This window comes from Chrysemys picta, chromosome 13 (genome assembly GCF_011386835.1).
Source record: "Chrysemys picta bellii isolate R12L10 chromosome 13, ASM1138683v2, whole genome shotgun sequence".
Taxonomy (NCBI): Eukaryota; Metazoa; Chordata; order Testudines; family Emydidae; genus Chrysemys; species Chrysemys picta.
The window spans coordinates 45592263-45607852 of NC_088803.1; the positions used below are offsets into that span (position 1 = coordinate 45592263).

General features: G+C 37.8%; 1 protein-coding gene across 8 annotated transcripts in view; it reads right to left on the reverse strand.

The window, feature by feature from the left end:
* The window catches only part of SYCP2 (synaptonemal complex protein 2), a 64296-nt gene extending 49945 nt beyond the window's left edge, over window positions 1-14351 (reverse strand). The window contains exons 1-9 of one of the 8 annotated variants that reach the window (XM_065566082.1): window positions 14014-14351; window positions 12526-12571; window positions 10469-10609; window positions 8187-8317; window positions 7048-7150; window positions 5432-5456; window positions 2883-2968; window positions 1853-1941; window positions 606-640 (exon numbers count right to left, since the gene is read on the reverse strand). In XM_065566082.1, coding sequence (XP_065422154.1) covers window positions 606-640; window positions 1853-1941; window positions 2883-2968; window positions 5432-5456; window positions 7048-7150; window positions 8187-8317; window positions 10469-10609; window positions 12526-12549 — 634 coding nt within the window. In that variant the 5' untranslated portion in view covers window positions 12550-12571; window positions 14014-14351. Of the gene's footprint in view, window positions 1-605; window positions 641-1852; window positions 1942-2882; window positions 2969-5431; window positions 5457-7047; window positions 7151-8186; window positions 8318-10468; window positions 10610-12525; window positions 12572-13583 lie in introns of those variants that run through there. The other 7 variants (XM_065566085.1, XM_065566086.1, XM_065566083.1 and 4 more) reach the window with 7 other exon arrangements.
* Window positions 14352-15590: the final 1239 nt, after the last annotated feature.

Below are 15590 nucleotides of genomic sequence, written 5' to 3' on the forward strand. Positions count from 1 at the left end.
TATAAGGTCTTATATAAAAAAACGAAGTTATTTCAACTTAAAAAGAAACTAAAAGTACATTTTAGATGTTCTTACATTGATATTAAATAAAATGCCACCATATAATGCAGTGACGTTCTACAAAAACAGCTATAAAGCTGCTAAAGAAACTACTATTCAAAAATAAGTATTACAGGCTAGATCCCCAGGTGCACCAGAACAGCACTCAACACACATGGAAGGTGAAAGGGTGATAGGTGGCTGTATACCAGCTTACTGTCTACCAGAAGTCTGTTCTAACCTGTGTTGGCAGATAATGGTCCTCAAAGATCCGCACTATTTCAATTCATTTTGGAACTTCTATGGTGGAGAAGGCCAGGAGGGACTGATAGACCTGGCTATGCATTATTTATATTATAAATAATGCCTAAAATACTCCAAATGCTTTAAAATTTCTAAATGTATATTAATCCTGCATGTGCCATTTTTAACTGCCGTTCTGAAAAATACATTTTTCAGATGACTGAATACTACTAGTCTTGTCTTTTTTTATTGCCAGTCTTTTTAACGGGTATATAACATCAAAATAATTAAACAGTTTAATAATGAACCTTTTAAGTGCTTACCTCCAGCATCTAAAATTCTCTTTCCCATATCATTCCTGTGAAATAAATAATGTAGATGATTCAATTTGACTCAAATAAAATGGCAATGTAAAAGTACATAAGAAAAGCTTATATTGGCATCAGAGAGAATAACTTTCAAAATATGGAGTGAAATCCTGGTCCCACTGAACTCACTGATAATTTTGCTATTGACTTCAATGGGGCCAATATATCATCCATAAAACAGCAGTGTTTTTGGCTCCAGACAAATTAGTAATTTTAAAATGTAGGAATTTACAGGCCAAATGTTTAGTAAGCATCCTTAATTGCATGTGAAAGACCTTTAGATGCATTTGTTTTGTTCTGTCTTTGGGGGTGGTAGTGAAGAACCGCAGAAATGAATTCTCCATGCCTCCTGCTTCCCGCTCCACATATGGTGTTACCCTCTGTTTTGTTTAAGAACCTGGATTGCGTAGAAGATTTAGATTTGCAATCCAAACTTCTTCCTCTGCCACTCCACTGTGGCTCTGCAAAAAAACTTTAGAGCCAGAGTAAATCCCCAACACCATGTCCACCAGAGGAAACTGGGAAAAGTCCCACATGCTTGAGATGTTTTTAAAAAACAGAAACCAGAAGAAAACCTGTTGTTGAGGGAAGAAATGAAGGGCCACTCATTTCAAATCCACCTAGGGCAAGTGTGTTGGGGGGTGCCAGCTGATCCTATATAGCAGTATCATCCTTCCCCATGGAGACAGTCTACTCATATGAAAAAGGTGCTGGTAGCCTCCTTCTATCTTCCACATTCCACTCCTCTGAAATCACAATATTTTTTCCACATACTCCATGGATCTTTCTTCATGGATGACAGTTCCATGTTTCTGACCTGTAAGCCTGGAGATTTCTCTTTTGGCTATGCAGACCTTTCAAGACATTTCCCTGGATGAACAATCTACCTCCAACCAGTGCATTCGTAAAGACTCCTCAGAAGTGATTCCCAAGAACCAATTATTTTAGGACAATCAGGTGAGGTGGACTCAGCTATGACTGAGAGAAGGGCAGATCTGAGCATCCAAGGAAGAATTACCTGAATGGACTAAAGTGCAGTCTCCATGTGCTATGTAGTGACGAACGCAATCATGGACTGAATAGAGCCTACATTTGTACAGTTATAAATGGATCCAATAAAATAGTCAGGTGTAAAAAGTTTTCTTCGCAACTATGTAAACAATATATTCATGTAAAAAGTATATTAAAGATTAATTAATTACATGACAAGGAACATTTCCTTCGTGGAAATAATTTTTTTTCTCGCTTCTCGAGGCATGGTATCAAGCATTGAATTAAGTTTTCTTACAGCCTAAAGAGGGGAAAAAAAGAATATGTTTACAAAGAAACACACTATTAAACTTTTTAAAAAAGTTTTAAAATTATTCTCTCATTACACTGTGGGCCTACTCTGATGTAGGTTTACAACATAATTAGCAGAAAGGGAACATGTTTAAATAACGAAGATTGTGACACAAAGCAAAATAAAAGAGTGACAGGTGCCGATCTTAGTTACACTAGTATAAATCCAAAGTAACACAATTGGACTTCAATTCATTACATTAACATGGACACTAATATAAGAACTTAAAAGGCCAACATCCTGACTTGTTGATGTAAATCAGGGTGCCTGCAATTCATTGCTGGAGCAAAAATTACCTGCAATTTTTATGGATGCAACAAATGTGGGCAATTTGTATCCATAAAAAAGGCTGGGCTTTTGAAAATTTAGCCCTTAATGGAGAGTGTCTTTCTATAAAAGATAATGATTTTATAATAGTTTCATACCCAAGGAATGAAATCCTGGCCCTACTGAAGTCAATGGGAAAACTCCCATTGATTTCAACGGGGGCACGATTTCACCCAAGATATTTTATTGACATGAAAGCATACTATGTAAAATACTGTATACTACAGATACAATTTATTAACCATTTTATAGTAATGGACTTTAAAAAGAGATATTTCTGGCAATTGCAATATAGCATATTTTATATGCTTGTATATGATGCTTATCACTATAGTATTTGTATGACAAATAGCATATACTTTGTACTTTATTGCCTAAAATGGAATTTCTAGTCTAGGCAAGTAAACTTTTGTACATTCTTAGAGAGATGGCAGAATCATTAAAAAGTTTCTACAACTATTTTGTTCTTCCCCTTTTGACATCTGTCTAGCTAAATTACTAAGGAAATTCACAACCTTCTGTTAAATGCCTACTAATAAAAATGTTGGTTAAATTTTTTTTACCTCTTGCTGAATATAAATATTGATTCTTACATCAGCTACAAGGGTACATATTCTCAGTATAAAGCTTTCTAATGTTTGTATTTTACCTAATCAATTAAGAAAAAAGAGTTAAAAACTGAGAGGTTTTGCACACATTAGTTTTTCAACAGTATTCACAAGTCTAGCATTATTATATATCCAATAAAAATGTTTTTATTTACAAATGAAACAATCCATATTAATAATTCCTTTCCAAAGTCACACAAGATTGCTGATATTTAGTGTACGGATATTATAAATTCCATATATTGCAGTTAAAATGCAAAAAGAACGGCTGCTTACCTTATACAAGAGGTTCTTTGGTGTCATCTGTGTGGATTCAACTCTAGATATGCATGTGCCCCACAAACATGAGCTCAGAACCTTTTAAACAGTAGTGGGCCAGGCCTGCACTGTGCATTTCCTCGACCCGTGGGCATAAATGGCAGTGTGACCACAAGCCAGAATATTTTAAATACTGAATACAGTCCAGGGTCTTTGGAATAAGGGCCTTCACCATGTCAAGATTGTGTTGAGATGTCCAGATTAAATATTTTTTCCATTTACAGGAATACGTTTTCCTTGTGGAAAGCATCCTACTTTGCAGTAGGATCTTTTTTACTGGAAGTGGCATAGGAGACGAAATAGACGTGGAGAATATAACTAGCATTGTCTCAGCCAACATGGAGACATCAGGATTAGTATCATTACATCCTGCCTGATCCTATACGTCACTCGGGGAATCAAGGGGATTGGAAAGGTATACATAAGACCTTGATCTCATGGTATGAGGAAGGTTCTTTTGTTCAAGGGCTCATGCTTGCCCTAGAACAAAAGGCTGGACATTCCACATTGTCATTGCTATCAAACCGGACTATTATTGAATTGCCTCACTGGTGAAATATTGGCTTGATGGTGGAGCTCTTCAGATATCCGTTGCAGTTGGTCATGGATTGTTTATTTAGAAAATCTCCTAGATTATTGTTGACTCCTGGGAGATGAAGAGTTCCTGGGTTAATCCCATGTTGTTGACATCATATGCATAATCTGATAACCTGTTGATACAGAGGTGATGAGCAGCACCTCCTTGCTTGCTTAGAGTACTCTACAGATGTGTTGTCTGTGAGAATCTGCATTGTGGAATTCCACAGGACAGGATAGAATGCCATGCAAGCTACTCTGATCACTCTTCGCTTCAGTACATGTATGTGAAGCGTCATATCCTTTTGAGAACAAGTTCCTTGTATTTAGAGGTGGCAAGATGCATGTCCCAACCTGTCTCCAATGCATCCATGATCAGTATCTTTGTAGGAGAAAGACCCCTCTCTGAAATTTCTGGGGGTCAGAGAGGGGTCTTCAGTTTAAAGATGACAGACTGCATGATGAAACAACAATCTGCATGCACATTTGATGTCTCATAGGGCAATACTCCAACCGTAGCCAGGCTTGTAATGGATGATGGTAAAGCCTGGCAAGCAGCATCAAGTACAGGCTGACAGGTGACCTAAAGTCTGAGATAGTTCTGTACTATCATTGCTGGATTCAATTTGATACTGGGGTGATTATCAACTAAAGAGACAAATCTTTCTTCAGAAACATATGACTTTGCCATTTTTGGAGTTGCATACAGCTCCTATGAATTCCATTGTCTGTGAGGGAATGAGAGATGATTTCTTATAGTTAGCTATGAGGCCCAGCTGCCTGAATGACTGAAGGACATAGTTCAAGGCTGCAGCACCTCCTAATGGGATCTGCCTTTGATCAGACAGGAGAAACTTAGAAAATCTGGGGGTGGAGGGTTGGGGTTGTTCTGTTTTTTTATCTGAATCAGAAAAACAAAGCAATAAAGGAGAAGTATTTAGGGAAATTTAACTGTAAGTAGATAACTACTGGTAGAAGAGAAATCTTCTAAAGGGTAGCAGGCACACGCCACTAGTTCCCTCTCGCTGCCATGGACGGTAAGAGGAAACAGAAAAGTTGCAATCACTCTGCCCTTCATGATCTTGGGTGGGGAGGCACGAGGACATGCATGGCACTGGTGTGGCCCAATGGACACTTATTTGAAAGATGCTGACTTTGCCCACATAGTGAGAGATCCTCATGGACACATACTTGAAAAAGAATGTGCTTATTAGTTGCTACAGCAATCTAACAAACGTCACACTTGTTTGGCAAAACACAATTCTGTATGCACATGGTTCAGTCATGACCACATAGGAGAACTGCTTCAACATACTGGGGGAACACTTTCTGCTACCTTCACACTGATATCTGCAAGTGAGGAGCTTTAATTTCCCAAGGACTTAAAAGCTCATTTGTTTGAGCTCTTGTGTTTCTAGGTGGCTCCACAAATGCTTGTTTGTTTGGGTTTCCATGACCTTCCAGAATACACATGGTTCCAAAGGTCATAGATTTTAACTAGATCAGATCCTTTGCCAGTAATATAAAGAAGCTATTTCAGTAGTGATCAATCAAAAAGTGGATATGATTAGCAAAATAACAGTAACTTAAATACTGATTTTTGTACATACCTTCACTGTTGGTATCATGTACAAGCTATAATAAAATGAGAATATGAATACATTTTAAACACTTTACATATTAACATGCAGAATAATTTACTCTGTGTCCATGGACCTAAAAATATTTGGTCAATGTTCAGATTTTACAGTTCTCTCCCACAACTAAAACATGTATATTATTTTAATCTATCTGTCATAAGAACGACCATACTGGGTCAAAGATCCGTCTAGCCAGTATCCTGTCTTCTGACAGTGGCCAATGCCAGGTGCTTCATAGGGAATGAACAGAACAGGTAATCATGAAGTGATCCATCCCCTGTCGCCCATTCCCAGCTTCTGGCACACATCCCTGCCCATCCTGGCTAATAGCCAGAGGTGGACCTATCCTCCATAAATTTATCTACCGATAGTTCTTTTTTGAACCCTGTTATAGTCTTGGCCTCCACAATATCCTCTGGCAGAGTTCCACAGGTTGACTGTGCATTGTGTGAAGAAATAATTTCTTTTGTTTGTTTTATATCTGCTGCCCATTAATTTCATTTGGTGACTCCTAGTTCTTGTGTTATGAGGAGTAAATAACACTTCCTTGTTTATTTTCTCCACACCAGTCATGATTTTATAGACCTCTACTATATCCCCCCCTTAGTTGTCTCTTTTCCAAGCTGAAAAGTCTCAGTCTTATTAATCTCTCATATGGAAGCTGTCCCATACCCCTTATCATTTTTGTTGCCCTTTTCTGAACCTTTCCTACTGCTGATTTCTACCCATCAAAGTGATCACTTCTGTAACTGCGTACCCTACCATATGATTTCTGAACCTTTTCCAATTCCAATATAGAATATACGTGTCAATAATTAAACCCCTAATGGTGCAAATATTTATGCACACACTTAATTTTATGAACAGGAGTAGTGCCAATGACGGCATAAAGTTATATGGAGTGATGTTGTAGCTGTGTCAGTCCTTAGAGACAAGATGCGTAAGGTAATATCTTTTACTGAACCAACTTCTGTTGCCAAGAGACAAGCTTTTAAACTACAAACAGCTTTTCTTTAGGTCTGGGAAAAGATACTCAGTGTCACAGCTTGAATGTGCACTAATTAGTTATGCAAAATGATCGGTTTGATCTTGTATTTAGCTGTGACATTTCAAGTACCTTTCCCTGACCCGAAGAAGAGCTCTGTATAGCTCGAAAGCTTGTCTCTCTCACCAACAGAAGTTGGTCCAATAAAAGATATTACCTCACCTACCTTGTCTCTCTGCATAAATTTAAGCATGTATGTAAGCATGATTTGCATGACCAGCGCCTCGGAGGCTTAATAGACATGCACTGCTACTACCTTTTGGATAAAATAATAGGATAAATTGAGAAATTTGTGCACTAAGCACTTGCATGGTCAGGTCTTTTATTAGTAGGCAGTATTTAAGTCTGAATGCAAGTATAGTATTTTTTTAACAAAATGAGCTGGTAATCTATCTTTGTCAAAAACCACATCAGTGCAACATTAGCTGAAAAAGAAAATTAAGTAGGAAAAGAATGTTTGAAAATATCTTTTGCTGTTAAATCACTGTTTTTACAAATTCATGCTTAATATTTTATAAAATGGTTTATGAAATATTTTTACCATCAAAACATCGAAGAAATCTTCAACTAGACTTGTAAGTGCTTCATTTTTTTCATTTCTTCTAAATATCAGAATTTCTTTTGCCTTTTCAAACCAACTAACCATGTAAAGGGTAAAAACATTACTTTTATTATTAAACATGAAGCAAAAAAGCAACATTTTGTATTATACATTTCCAGATTATTCTTTTCTATTATTTTTAAAAGTGTCCAGATTTCTTTGAGTAGATTACAACCGCAGCCTCCAATTTTGCACATATACTCAAGAAAATGCAGCTCAAAGTGATCACTTCTGTAACTACATATCCTACTGCATGATTTGTACTCACAATAACTATGTGCCCAGTTTTGTTACTGCTATTGTTTACACAAAAAAGTGGGAGAGGGTACAAGGCTGGCTGAAAATCTGCCTATAAATGTGAATAGAGTCATGCCATTATCACCCATCTTGTCATTTTTCTCTTTTTTCTGAAAGCAACTGAGAAACAAGCCAGCAGCAAACATTTTCTAAGTCTACCACCATTAATTCTATTCAGTGAAACAGATACTTTATGCAAGTTGGAAGTTGTCTATATTAGATCAGTATGAATATACAAGTTTGAGTCATGGATTGGTGCACACATTGTACAGGTTGATCTGGTAGTAATTAATTGAAATTGTATGTTAACCCCTTGAAGGTGCTAGATCTAAGGCTCCTATTGCTAGCTCTAATGCAAAATTTATTAACACATTGCACCAGGAAATTCCAGCTTTTGGCACTAATGCAGTATTTTATGAAAACCTAAAAACAGAACTTCTTTTCTCTTCTCTCTCCTTTTTCAAAAATACAAAGGGTTCCTAATTTAGCCAGGAACAAAGCTTACATGAAATATCTATCATTGTTATTCCAATAATTACTAGAATATCTAAATTAATTACACCTTTCATTATTTATGAAGACTTCACTGTGCTGTATCAACATCTCTTTACAAGATATAATTTATTGTATAATATTTAGAACTGATTAATCAGTTATTTTGTCTTCAATTATTTCTGAATTAACAAAATTTCTAACAATCTTGAAAAAAATGTTTGCTTATTGAACTACCCATAGCATTATATATGCTTTATAGTGCAATACGTATGATTTTAGTTATACTTATCTTTTCAACAAGACCATATTTGATCATTGCTTGAAAACCATCTCCACCTGGTATGATGATATTTTTACCATGTTTCTGAAGAGAATTTAGCAAAGTTGAAACATTCTTGACTTCTTGTTTGTCAAGTTCCTAAAATTGAAATACCAGTAGAAGCTTCAGTGTATAGTATAAAGCAATCTGTACTTCATTTAGCAAAATAAATGTTTTTGTGTTCTCATAAATTATTACATATGCTTGGATAATATTTCTCTTTCAAGCAGTTGGAGAGAAAGAGAAAAAAAATTGCTGTTAAATGTTGGACCGGTGCCCCAATGATTCAGTTGTAATCTATACCTTTTCATTACTACTCTTTACCACTGGAGGTCACTAGAGATATCTAATTTTAGTGTCAGAAAAAGTAAAACCGAATAAAATCTAAGGCTTTCATTCAAAACTACATATTTTCAAGCAGTTATTCTTGAAAAATTTGAGGTAACTAATCTTAATTTATGCATATATGAAAAAGTTTTTCTTCCTGGGGAGAGAATCACCTTATCTCAGGAACAAATGAACAATCTCAAGATGAACAAGTAAACAAGTAAACCTTTCAAAAATAAAAATGCATTTGTTTAAAAAAGAAAAAAAAAACGGTCACAATAATTGTTAAAACACCTCAAGACAGTCTTCTAAATATCCTGTAACTCAATTAGAAAAAGTCAAATTATAATCACATTTCATTATGTTTAAATTTGTATAATTAACATACATTAAAATGAAACGTGTTTTTTCAAAATTAGTATTTCTAACACAGGACTATTGAATAACTGTACATGTGGAGTATTGATATTAAAGTGATACATAAAAGTAAGCACTGCAATGCCATTGTAAACGCCTCTGAATGTAACCTGATTTCTAGAGTCTTGAATGTAACACTAAAAGATATGACTGCTATGGAATTTATTTGGTGCTTTAGAATGGTCAAGTAAGAAGTAGGTCACCATTACAGAGGAAAAGTAATATAATGTAGTGTGATCAATTCAAATATCCAAAAGTATACTGTGGTCATAAAGGAAGATCTTTTTAAAGAAAAAACGCTAGTAGCATGCACCAGACATTTTTTGCTAGGTTGCTGGCTATATACAAGCATAGCATTGCAGCTAAAAACTCTGCTATATTCTTGTAGCAATACAGATCGTATAGACAATATAATTGTGAAATTTCTTCTCAATGGCTCAGACAAACATAAAACGTTTGTATAAATTACCTGAAAGGTTAATTAGTAGCCTTAGAACCAGCAGACCTCTACTGTTGTAATTAATCAGAGTTAAATTGTGGCATTAAGCAAGCACATGTTGGGGACAATGTGGAATCATACTGCCCTTGAGGGAGGTAAGGGAAATGCAATACCTCCTGGAGCTCAGAGGAGGGCAGACACTGCATCATCCTTAAAGAAAGTGAACCATGTGTTCCTTTCTGCACCACACTCTGCCCCAACCGCCTCTCATATATCTCTGTAGACTAGAGGCTGGAGCCAACAGAAGCGCTAGCCCAGTAAGAGTGCAAGAGTTCTCATTGTGCCTGGCCTCTATCTAGGGATTATGATGGAGGAGAAACTCTCAACAACCTCTCTTTGTACATGCACACTGAGTTTTGGATGCAGTGGGCAGAGATCACTTAACTATAAGGGGCCAAATGTTTAAAAGAACTCACCAAACAACAGCTCCCACTTAGGCACCTAAATAACTGGACAGATTATTCAAAAATACTTCGCACCAAGCAGCTCCCATTGAATAAGTATATTCTCAGTGGGAGCTTCTGGGTGTTGAGCTCTTCTGGAAGATGGTCCCATCTATGAAAGCAGAAGACTTTTGAAAATCTGACCCATGGTTCTTTGTTGAAAGGAAGTGAAAAGGGAACAGAATGATCTCTGTGGGAACTTTGGGTGCACAAGGAGCACAGGAAGGTGCCCTTAGATAAGTTGAGATGATGGAAGAGTATTAAGAAAATTAGTACAGATAGAAAAGTGACACTTACCAGCCAAATGTGAAAAATGACAAAGCACCTAAGGTCAGTGTATTGAAATAACAGAAATTTGAACAGTAGATAATAGTAGATATTTAATAACGAATATTTCATTCTCTAAAGGAAATACTACTATCAAACCCTGAGTTTTGATGTCTTTATTATTTTTCAGCTCTCCAGTGAATTGCTGATGTAATCCAGACCATCCCACATAATGTTTTTTGCAATATTCCACAAGCAATAATAGCCTGAAACTTTTTGAAATAAAAAGCAAATTACCCGGCATATAAGTTTGTCAAATTTGTTGAAAAACTGTTTGCTGCACTTATGAGAAATGTTATCACATCCTTCTGTTTGCAGAAATTGTTCTAATAACTGGAAGTTATTTTTTCTTGTGGCATCATCTATGCATTTTTCCAACTGCCAAAGAAAACAAAAAAATAACTACATTACTATATGTTGAGATTTTATGTTACTTTAACAAGGTTTGATACAAATTTTTTTTAACATACTCCTCTTCAGGATCTTAGCTAATAATGTGGTGCTTTCCCATATTAATATGATAATATTGAAAGTATGTGGAAAAGTGCATTATAGAACACTATCACTTTGCAAGATCAGATGTCTAAGTGATGAGAAAAAGACAACAGTTGATAGACACTAGTCATTGTTACTTCTTATTAGCCTGATAACTAAAATCAAGCAAAAACTATTATTATTATTATTATTTAAATAAGCAACGGCCTGCTCCTTGTCCAATTGAAATCAATAGCAAACTTCCACTGATTTCAGTTGCAGCAAGATTGGGGCCCACACTGTCCTACTTCCTTACAGTTATTCTTTGAAAATATCATCTAAAATTATAAGTGTTAAACACAATTAGCCTTAACTGTTAGTAACAGTCATGCAGTACAATGTTAGCACTCCAGCTTCTTGGACAGTGCTAAAAAGCTACCGTTCAGCATTATGCCATAGAACTAATGATGCAGTATCTTTAATATCAAATATAGGGCCCAATCCTGCTAACACCAGAACACATGAGCAATTTTACACTTATGAGTAATCTCATTGAGTTCTACCATACCATTGTTTAAAAGAAAAGCTGAACATGTAAAGAAAAAAGCATTTTTCCTAGTATTCCAAAACTACATAGAATTCACTTCACTACTCATATGAAAAGTTATTCATGTACTTAAGTGTCTGCAGGATCAGGCCTGTAGAATCAGTTGACTGTATAAATAAGACATTCTATCATTAATATTATTTACTTCGTACCATCAAAATTCTGTTTACTGTACAGCAATATATGACACGCCAAAACACATGATGGTTCTGAATTTAAAATAGTGATTTCACAAAAAAATTGTTTCAAGCTGAAAATAAAATTCCCCAAAAGTTTGCAAAATTAATACAATTTTTAAAAACATTGTATACAATGTTATTGTAACTGTGTTGATCCCGGGACATTAGAGAGACAAGGAGGGTGAGGTAATATCTTTTATTGAACCAACTTCTATTAGTGAGAGAGACAATCTACACAAAGCTCTTCCTCAGGAAACCTTATCTCTCACCCACCTCATCTTTTTTTTTTTAAACATTGACATTACAGCACCTTATTCATTTCAAAGTGTATACCTGTCCCTTAAAAAAAAAAGTTTGGAATAAATATATCTTATTTCTGTGGTATTTTCTTAATTTTCTAATTTACCTAATAATTAGAGCCCTGCAAATCCCTGGATATTTGCTTTACAGCTGCAGATATCTGCATCCGCAGACCATTTTTGCAGATTGTGGATGGATGCGGATCCAAATTTCACATCTGAAGCCCTGCAAATCTGCAGATATCTGCTTTATATTGGTTGATCATTTTTTGTGGACCAGATGTGCATACAAATTTTGTATCCATGCAGGGCGATACTAATAATACAGGTTGGTATTCTTTGTCCTGTTCCTAGGGTCACTCAGGTAGTCTGTCTAGCATTTCATAGCTTTTTTATTAGGAAGCTGAAAAGCTATCATTTGAAAAGGAACAAGAATGATATATAGTGATGCAAACTTTCTTCAACATCTCAGATGTCTATGAATACCTGATTTTCTTACATTCTTCAATTTTCCAAACTGTTTTTTCTAATTTGTCACATTATAAAATCCTTGGGGAAAGGAACTAGAGTTCTTGACCTAGTATTCCTAAGCACACAATGGTGCTCAATTGTTAAATAATATATTTAAATCTTTACTTATAACTAGGGACTAGAAAAGGTAGTAAATTAATTAATTTAAACCAACAACTAACTAATACACAGTAAACACAGTTTTCCTACCTTACAAATACATACCTGCACCTCACGTTTAGCTGGCATTTTGGCAACTTCACATAATCAGCTGTACAGCAAAGGAACAAAATGTCATAGAAAAAATACAAATGACTAAAATGGATTTTCCAGTAGAGTTTACAATTGATTTGACAAGCATGGTTTAATTTTTAGTCAGTAAGAAAGTACATTAGAATTTCTAAAAATTTGAGTGGGGCACTACAAGAAGTATTATGTTTTGTTCAGAGACCAACCATGCACCCTAGATTATTTTTAGTATTCAAGCAATTCTTTGCTTTATCTTAATGAATTTTCAATTAGTTTCAACAGTTCCATTTTACTTTTAGAAATCTTACAGTCAATAAGAGGTCTTTATTAGCATGCGATAATTCCATGCTTGTGAAAAGGAGCCAATCTATTTGACAATGGGTATGGGTCGGTGAAGCCCAACAAAAAAACAAAGATCCACCCCCTTAGGTGGCAGAGGGGTCACTAGTCCAGATATCAGCAGCTATGAGGAGACAAAACATTAAAAAAAGGGGCAGGTTTGTAGGTGAGAGGATCAAAACAAGTGATCCAGAGGAGACACCAAGCAGAGAATTCCACAACAATGTGCTAAACTCCAAGGAATATTTTGGCAATTTAAGCCCTTCCTCTTTTTGTTCACCGAAACAGCAGACAGCACGAACACAATGTTCTCTGTACTGCCCTGCTAATATGCCTCAAACATGCCCTCTCCAAGGTGTCAAACGCCTTCTGCAGATGGGTTCCGCAACCACTGCTGTATGGTTTTGAAGCAATGACACACCATTGCATTGAAATGATCCTGCTCATTTCAATCCTTCAACTCCCTGCTGAGATTGTCAAAAATGGTGGCAACTGGAGGGCCACAACCCATTTATTTTTGCCTAGGAAGCACCTTCTGTGTTACCACCATAGTGAGCCTGAGGATCGAGATGTGCTAGAGGAGGGGTGGGAGAGTTCAAGCCCTCAGGGATTCATGACAGATATTTGATCCCTGCTGAGGCCTATGGACTCTAAAAGGCATCGCCCCCCACCCCCGCATTGCTCTCCATGCCTACCTACTGAAAGGGCCCCCTGCCTCTAGTCACTGCGGCGCTACGTCTATTCCCTGGGACCACCTCCAGACCCCGTCAGCGAGGAGAGGGGCTTTGCCCCCCACCCACTGAGGCGAGAAATCCGATTCCTAGCCCCGTGGCCCACTCCTTAAGCGACCTTTCCCCGCAGACGCCTACAGTGACTGAAAATGTGCCCCTCCCCGTCAGCTGGCCCGTCCCCCGCGCCGGGGAGGCTCTGAAGGGACGGACGGTGGACGGCAGCACGGTACGTGTCCTCTTCTGGACTCACACAAATGCGTCACCCACACCTCGCCGCCACCAGAGCAAAAAGGGCGCCAGAGCCTCTCAGCCAATCACCTTCTCGTACTGAGGGGAAGGGCTCCTAGCCAATCGCCGCCCGCGAGCGCAGCGCGGCGTCTTGCCAGCCAATCACCTTCTGAGCGCTGTGTTTGCGTTGTCCTCCGGTGTGCCGCGACTCCGCCTTTTAGCCAATCAGCTGCTGTCGAGGAGGCGGGTGTTCCTCGTTGACCGTTGGGGTGGAAACCCCCACAGACTACCCCGTGTTCCCATAACCCCAGCCTGTCCCTGCACAGGCTTCCCCCGAGACTCCAGTGCTGCCCCCCTTTGGTTCCTTCTGCCGTCGTAGAAGCCTGTCCGTGAACCCCAGACTCTGCATGGCCTAAGCTCCCAAGTGCCAGAAGCTGGGAGCAGTCTCTTGGTCCTTCCCTCTGAAGTATCTGGCACCCCCCTCAGAGTGATTGGTCTGACCCAGTATGGCCATTCTTATGTTCTTAACCCCCCCCCCATTACATCCCTCTTTGTGCCTCCTCCTCCCCTCACTCCTTTTGTGCCCCCATGACACCCCTTCTCGTGTGATGCCCCACCATGAACCCCCTGTACCCCCTAAGATGGCATCCCCCCTCCACAACACCCTTTCCTCATGTGACCCCACTATGACTCCCCCTCCATCACTTCCACATCACTGGTTTCTCCTCATCTCTGAATCTAAAGGGATTAATACTTGTTTTGCAGGTGCCACTCCCCAAACTGCCAATCTATGCACCGATCTTGTTGCCCAACCCAAGACACTAGCAAGCACCTGTATGTAGAATACCAACCTTCCCTCCCAGCATTTTGACACTCTGCCATTACAGTGCACCCTTTACCTTACTGAAATATGTTTCTGCCTGATGTGAGTGAAAGGTCAGATTAAGGTGGTGTTCTGTGTAGCATGGATTAAGTGTGAGAATAAGTAGCATTTGTAGGCTATTTCAGCAGTACTCAAACTGGCTTGTAAGAAGCTGGCTGGTCTCATGGTGCTGACTCATTTCCCTTGTTTTCAGGTGTTAATTATCAATAAAGACTGCTAAAATATATTAAATATTTCCCTAGTGTTTTCTATATAAATAGCTGCTGTAATTGCTTCAGCAATGTTATGTGATTGTGAACAGGAAGAGAGGTGATCTACACGATAGCAAAGGAGAGGGAAAGTGTTCCATGGGATGATTTTATTAATGTTGCCGGTCAGAAAGCAGTAAAACATACAAGAAATTTAAAAATAAAGTGATGACACACTTTCAGGCTTGTAGATTATATAAAAATTTGAAAGATGATGATAAGATCAAAAAAATTGTGAAAAAAGTTTGACTATTTGACTGTATAACAGAAAAGCCTTTGCAAAACAGATCCTTATGCAAGTCCCCAAAATAAAATTGAGTTCCAAGTATAATACTGTGGAAAAAAGGATTTGTAGATTTTGTTCTTCCTGCTCTAGTACTTCATGATCTTAAATATTCTAATGAGGGGTCCGCTCAACTGATGTAGGAAAACCTTATGAAGAGTCAAAGGTGTTTATGCCAAAAAGCTCCAGTATCAGGTGTCATATTGGATTACCTTAACAGAAATAGTTGTGAGTCTGAGATCATAGGCAGAAGAGCTAATCAGGGAAGAAGCTGGTTCTAACCATTAGACTTGTGTTGACAAGTTTAGCCTTGCCCTTTTTTGACTTTG